We start from the raw sequence: 8,013 nt of genomic DNA on the forward strand, positions 1-8,013 counted from the left end.
TTATTTCTAAGGGGAAAACGCCAGTACAGAGCTAGGACATGCCGGTTTCTGAAACAGTATGCCTGGATATAAGTCTTGATTCTCTACTTATTAGATGTGGACATATGTCACGTTACTTAATGATTCTATGTGTTCACATTCTAGTCTATAACATGAAATCAATAATATGATTCCTGGTGAAAAATGAGAAAACACATATATAGCTCTTTGCCCAATGCCCATTGTGCAGAAAATTTTATGTCCCTGCAACCCCATTACCTGAAATATGAAGGCTAAAAGAATGAAATCTACATTTCCCTGGTATAGTTACTATGACAGTCCAGGATATTACATGGGTTCTGCCAGTGAGACCTATGCCATATTTGGAAGACAGGGAAAAGCAGGAGGCAGTTTGTCTGTCTGCACCAGTGTGTGTACATAGGCATATTGCACCAGAGTATAAGCAGCAGTTTGACTTCTACACCCAGTGCCAACTTACCACCTTGCTGTGGGTTGGGCTCCAATTTCAACAATGGTGGAAGCCACAGAATCAGCATGTTCATGACCTCTGGGTGGCAGTAGTAGCTCCTGATAACAAGATCAGAGGTATACAAATGATAAAGTCCACTAATGATATAAGTAAGATTCCTTCCTCTGGATTTCACAATGACTTTACAAATATCAGATTCCTTGTTTAAAAGGTACTAAATTTTCTGCTAGAAGAACTTGATTTGAGCCCTGATGATACCCTTTGCCTAGATTATATGTAGCCTAGAGCATGGACCCCATGTACATGCATTTATTTTTGACAGATATTGCTAATTATTCTATTTACTTTTTTGAGCCTTTTTAATATTCTTTAATTATTGATATGCATTTGAATTGTTTTCAGTTTTCACATTCTTTCACAAGGTAAGCATAAATAGGTATTTCTAATGGGTATATGTCTAATAATTTTTTATTTATTTTTATTTGTTGTTTTTAGATATTCATAACAGTATGGTGTATTTTGACGTACCTACATGAAATTCAGCTCATTCCAATTTCTTGTGATTATACATGATGTGGAATTACACTGGTCATTTATTCATATATGAGCATAGAAAAGATATGTCTGATTAATTCTACTGTCTTTCCTATTCCCACCCCCCTACCTTCCCTTCATTCCTCTTTGTCTAATCCAGTGAACTTCTATACTTCCTCTTCCTTCCCTTTCTTGTTATGGGTTAGCATTCACATATCAGAGAGAACATTCAGCCTTTCGTTTGTTGGGACTGGCTTACTTCACTTAGCATGATATCCTCCAGTTCCTTCCATTTACTGGCAAATGCCATAATGTCATTCTTCCTTATGGCTGAGTAATATTCCATTGCATACATATCACATTTTCTTTATCCATTCATCTTTTGAAGGGCACCTAGGTTGGTTCCAACTTAGCTATTGTGAATTAAACTGTTATAAACGTTGATGTGGCTGCCTCACTGTAGTATGCTGATTTTAAGTCCTTTGGGTATACACCAAGGAGTGGGATAACTGGATCAAATGGTGTTTCCATTCCAAAATTTCTAAGGAATCTCCATACCCCTTTCCAGAGTGGTTACACTAATTTGCAGACCCACCAGCAGTATATGGATAACCCTTTTTCCGCATATCTTTGCCAATATTTATTGTTACTTGTATTCTTGATAATTACCATTTTGACCACAGTGAGACGGAATCTCAGTGTAGTTTTAATTTGTATTTCTCTAGAGATGTTGAACATTTTTTTCCTACATTTTTTGACCATTCTTTTTTTTTTTTTTTTCTTCTGTGAAGTGCCTGTTCATCAGTTCCTTTGCCCATTTATTGATTGGGTTATTTATTTTTTCTTTTCTTTTTCTTTTTTCTTTTCTTTTTTTTTTTTTTTTTTTTTTGGTGTTAAGTATTTTGAGTTCTTTGTATATCATAGAGATTAATCTGAGTTGCTGCTGGTAAAGATTTTCTCCCATTCTATAGGCTCTCTGTTAATGGTATTGATGGTTTCCTTTGCTGTGAAGAAGCATTTAGGTTTGGCATTATCCCATTTATTGATTCTTGATTTTACTTCTTGCACTTTAGGAGTCTTATTGAGGAAGTTCATTCCTGAGCTGATGAGACAGAGAGTTGGGCCTACTTTTTCTTCTAGTAGGCTCAGGAGCTCTGGTCTAATGCCAAGGTCCTTGATCTACTTTGAGTTGGATTTTATGCAGGTTGAGATATAGAGGTTCACTTTCAATCTACTACATATGGATTTCCAGTTTTCCTAGCACCATTTGTGAAGAGGTTATCTTTTCTTCAGTATATGTTTATGGTGCCTTTGTCTAATATAAGATAGCTGTACTTATATGTTTAGGTCTCTGTATCTTCTCAAGACAGGGATGCCTTCTCTCATCACTCCTATTCAACATAGCCCTTGAAACTCTATGAGTCAGAACAGTTAGACAAAAGAAAGAAATTAAAGGGATATGAATAGAAAAAGAAGAGCTCAAATTATCCCTACTTGCCAGCATCATGATTCTACATTTAGAAGACCCAAAAAACTCCACCAAAAAGCTCTTTGAACTCATATACAAATTCAGCAAAGTAGCAGGATATAAAATTAACACCTATAAATCAATTGCCTTCCTATATACCAATGAAGAGTTTGCTGAAAGAAAAAATCAGGAAAACTCTCCCATTCATAATAGCCTCAAAGAAAATAAAATACTTAGGAATCAATCTAACAAAAGAGTTTAAAGACTTCTACAATGAAAACTACAGAACACTAAAGAAAAAAAATCCAAGAAAACCCTAGAAAATGGAAATGTCTCCCATGTTCTTGAATAGGCAGAATTAATATTGTCAAAATGACCATACTACCCAAAGTGCTATTCAGATTTAATACAATTCCCATTAAACCAATGACATTACTCATAGAAATAGAGCAGTCATGAAATTAATTTGGAAAAACAAGATGTCCAGAAAAGCCAAAACAATCCTTAGAAAAGTAATGCAGAAGGCATCACAGTGCCAGACCTTGAATTATACTACAGAGCTATGATAACAAAAACAGCATGATATTGGCACAAAAATAGAATTGAAGACCAATGGAACACAATAGAAGACACGGAGTCACACCTATTTATTTTTAGTTTTTCTAACTGGTCTTCAGCCACCTTTTCACGTATCCAGTGGCTATTGGTGTGTGTTCATATCTTAGTGACATATAGCTCCCCATGTCACACATGGCTCTCCTGAGTTTTCTGTTAATGGAATTTATCTCCTAGACACAAAGGTCTCCAAGTTTGATTCAGCTTTGACTCTTGCATCTCTGTTGACATGTAATATTCCCTCTGTCACTAAAGTTTGTAAATGTTACCACTGCATCACCTCATAACTATTACCTCCTCCTTCCATTGCCAAAGCAATTTTCCTTATATGCATCCTTTGTTACCCCTATAATTGTAGTTCCATTGGAACTAAATCATTTAAGTTTAGTAAACAATGAATTCCACAATTTGGCCTCACCTTCCCTATTTAGGATTATTTCCCACTGGCTGCAGTTCAGCCCCCATTTACATACACAACGGGTGTCTGTGCACACAGCACATGACCCTCATACATATGTGCGTGCACACAGAAAGGTTTTCTCTGAGACTATTTCCTTTCTTCTCAGTATTCTCAAAACTATTGCTCAAAGTTAAACTCACACATTTATTCCAAAGCAATCTTTTCAGTCTCCCCAAATGGGATCAATTTACTATGTTTTTCTATATTACACGCTATATAATTCACACATTCCCTTGTCCATTAACTTTTCATTTTTTCATTCAGCAGATACTTTTGAGCATCTGTGTAGCTGAGTTGGTCATGGAGTGTTTAGTGGTAGACAGGGTTCTGGTTCTTGTTTTCATGGAACTTACAATCCAGTCTAGAGCAAGACAAAAAGACAACCAACTAAATAATGAATAATTATTCATTATCATGTATGATATTAAGTAAGTTATCAAGAACTTTGGTGGAAAATCAAGGGGTTGATCAGGAGCTACTTATTTTAGATAGGGTTGTCGGAGTTACCTCTCTGAGTAAATGTAATTTAGACTGAACCATAAAGGGAGAAAAACATCCAGTCAATTGAGGAGAGGGGCAAACACAGAGTCATTATATGGGAGAGGGCAGTGTGTGTATGAGTCTGGGAAAACAGAAAAGGTTAGAGTTTTAAGTCTTTTAGACCAGGAAAAGGGATTCAAGATTTATTTTATGTGCAATGGGAAGTAGGCATAAGTTTCCAAGGAAGGGACTAAAGTGGCCTCATTTATATTTTTCAAGTCTTATTTTAGGTGTTGTACAGATAATGGAGTACAGAGAACCCAAAGGGAAAGGGTGAGGCAGTTGGAAAGATACTGCATGCAATGAGAGAACATAGCATTGTCTTGGACTGGGATGGAGACAGTAGAATGAAGTAGAAAGTTTCCTCTAACATTGGGGATTAAGAAGGGCAGATCTCCTTGATGGGTGGAGTTGGGGTTAGTAAAAAGAAGTAGGTAATTAGAGTGAGTTTTAGTTTTCTGATTTGAGTTAACAGAAAGGAGTTGGTTACATATTGAGACACAGAGGCATGAAGCCAGAATAGTTTTGGGGAAGGAATCAGATGTTTGGCTTTGAACATGGTATATTCAGCTGCTTCTGAATCATGCACTCCAAGCTGAAAGTCAAGCATATTCATAAATATGAACCTGGAGTTGAGAGTAAAGTCTAAGTGAAAATGTAATAAAGGAAGCTGTTAGCATGTGGAAATGAGTAAAACACTTGAAATAGTCAGCACTTGGTTGAAAGTGACAAAAAAAAAAAAAACTAGCTTAAACAAAAAGGTGATTTCTTTATTTATAAACTGAAAAGGAGCAGGAGTTGCCTAATGTTTAAAGAACAATATAATATATATCATAATATATATTATTTAGATGATCATGAAATGTAATTTCATTGAGAAGTGAATGTAACTAAGGAAACAACTACAATGAGAGGCCAGACGTCTACTGGTCTTATTTTACTATAACAAACAAGTCAGTTCACTCTTGTTTCCCATTTTCCAATATGTAAACAGAGGATGGCATAACTCTCTCCATGCCTGTCCCTTGGTGGCTTCAGGAACATGCAGTGAATCTACCTGAACTCAAGGATTTTCTGAAACATAAATTATCTCTAAAATATAATTTGATTTGAGATATCTTTGACTCATACCTACAGAGAAATGTGGACTTAGATTTATTTTATTCTTAAAGAGAGAAAGAAAATATAATGATAAACATCTTTCTACTTTGTTCCTGTTTTAAAGTGGGAATATCCTCTAAGATAATATTGTCTCCTAACTGCACAGCTTGTTATTCACTCGATTACTTATTTGTTTTCTGTGAGAAAAGGAACCGAACATGCATGGTGTGAACACTGCCTTCTTTTTTGATTATTTACCTATCTTGAGAAATCACTTTTTGTTTTAGAAAATTGAATAGGATGGAATATTTCCCAACTCATTCCATGAGGCCAGTGTTAACTCTGATATAAAAATCAGACATTACAAGGAGAAATAAAAAAATGCAGAATACAAGATCAATCAACATAGAAAACTGGTTGTATTTAACTTTTCTAACAATAATTCAAGTGAAATTCTAAAAATGCCATTTACAAAGATGCAAAAGTATATCAATGAGAAAAAGATATTTTTTAATAAATAGTGCTGGAACAATTGGGTGTTCATTTATAAATAAATAATCCTTTCACCAAGACCTCAAACCTTACATGACAATTCACTTAAAATGTAAGCATAAAACATTACTAAAAAACTTCTAGAAGAAAACATAGTAGAGAATATTTTTGACCTTGGATCAACCCTCAACAATAAGAAAACAAACTACCCATTAAAAAATCTTGAGCAAAACTTTTGAACAGACACATTATCAAAGAAGATAAATGGTTAGCAAATACACACATGAAGGGATACTCAGTATTATTAATCATTGAAGAAATGTAACTTAAACCACAAGGAATATCATAGGAGTACTTGGAGCAACTCATATTGTCATATACTGCTGCTAATGTGAATAAAAAATAGCAGAGTCCTTTGGAAAATGGATGGCCCATTTTCATACAAGATTAAACATCTGTTTATCATGTGATCTAGGCATCTCACTCTTAGGGATTTACCCAAGAAACAAAAATCTATGTCCATGTAGACTTGTACATATGAGTTTATTGGAGCTTTAGTAACAATTGCCAAAATCTTGAAACATTTCAGATTGTTCTTTGGTCACTGGATTAAAAACACTGTAGTTCATACATCATTGGAATGCTATCCAGTAACACAAAAGAATGGACTCTCTATGATGAATCTCAAATTCCCTTTTGCTATAATAAATGCTAGATCCTAAGGTCCTCATACTGTATGCTTCCATTATATGACACGTTGAAACAGGAGAACTATAGGGACAGGCAACGAGTCAGTGTTTGCCGAAATCTGGGGGCGAGTAGACTGCTTGACTGCAAAATTAACTGGGGGTGATCGAACTACACAATGTCTTGACTGTGGTGGCACCTAGAGTTCCCTACTGCATTTGTCAAAGTCCACGATTGTCTCTATTATATGTGTATATATAATACATAAATTGTGGTTACATAACTAACTCTTGCAAATCATTAAAACATAGCCAAATAAAAATAGATAATTTAGTCAGGGTTCAAAAGACTTGAACAGTAACTTCACAACAAAAGACATCCAAACATATCTATGGTACTCAACTACTTAGTCATTTTGACAAATGCAAATCCAATTAGTCTATACCTTCTGATTGGTCTCTGTCTCCCTGATGGGCAGGTGATATGCATCCCACGGAGCCCACAGCAGTCACATCCCCCTGTGCTGGAGCCGAAGCAGCACCCTGATTCCTGAGTGTAAAATGAATAAATTTTACTGCCAACTTTAATGTGGTATATCAATTTAATTAATTTTTTAAAAAACAAAATTAACAAAATGCAATTTAGAAATCACAAATCGATACCATTACATGCCTACAGCAATCATTAAATTTGAAAAGACTTACTATACCAATGGTTGACAAAGACATGGATGAATTTCAAAAGAATTATGTTGCCTGAGAGAAGCCAGACAAAATAAGAGTACATACTGTTTAAGTGTGTTTACCTAAATTGTATAAAAATGCAAAGTGATCTACAGTGACATAATGTGGATCAATGCTTACCTGGTATGGAGTTTGGTGGATGGAGAAATAGATTGTAAAATATAGCTAGAAATCTTTGGGGCAATTAAAAACTTCATTGCTTTGTGCTAATGGATGGGGGACAGGATGCATATTAAATGGTAGAAAAGGAACTGAATATCTATGGGTCAACTCTCACCTTGCTAATGTGCTGCTGAGATCACCCTCTCCTGGAGGAGGGGGGTCACCACTGTGTTGCTTGATCCCTGCTGCCCTGGGCACAATAGCTGCTGCATTAGTCCGTTACTGGTTCCTTTCTGCCACTATACCTGTCCTTAGGTATTCTGAGAGACCACTGTGTCCTACCATTTCAGGGCTCATGGTCACCAGTGTACAGAGCCTTGTCCCTTGGGGCCGTGATTTCTGCTATACCTTCTCAGCTCTGATTCATAAACTGGAGTTCTATCCTTCCACCAAAGCCCCAAACTCTAAAATACCTCTCCTTGCCTAGAGCAAGACCAGTGCTGTGTCCTGTCCACACCTCACTCCATAGGAGTCAGACTCACACCTACACACACTCTCTTGGGCCCAAGCTGCTGGGAAGTGCCAGAGTCACAAACCCCAGCCTTGTGGGTAAACCGAATCAAACCGTGCCTTAGAGAGTGAACCTACATTACAAGACTCAGGTGCCACACACAAGAGATCCAGGAGACCTCAAACTTAGACCCCACAATTTTTGGCTCCACAGCTTCTCCAAGCTCTTTTACCCTGAAACCCATTTTTTTATGAAGCTCTTTGTAGAACATGTCAGACCTGACACCAATAG

General features: G+C 36.3%; 1 protein-coding gene across 1 annotated transcript in view; it reads left to right on the forward strand.

Annotated features, from left to right (window-relative positions):
• Inpp4b (inositol polyphosphate-4-phosphatase type II B) overlaps nt 1-6,932 on the forward strand; it is a 372,392-nt gene extending 365,460 nt beyond the window's left edge. Inside the window, exon 23 of the mRNA XM_071614653.1 lies at nt 6,845-6,932. Within this exon, the coding sequence (XP_071470754.1) occupies nt 6,845-6,848 (4 nt within the window). The 3' untranslated portion in view covers nt 6,849-6,932. The remainder of the gene's footprint in view (nt 1-6,844) is intronic.
• The last annotated feature ends 1,081 nt before the right edge of the window (nt 6,933-8,013 follow it).

This window comes from Marmota flaviventris, chromosome 7 (genome assembly GCF_047511675.1).
Source record: "Marmota flaviventris isolate mMarFla1 chromosome 7, mMarFla1.hap1, whole genome shotgun sequence".
Lineage (NCBI taxonomy): Eukaryota > Metazoa > Chordata > Mammalia > Rodentia > Sciuridae > Marmota > Marmota flaviventris.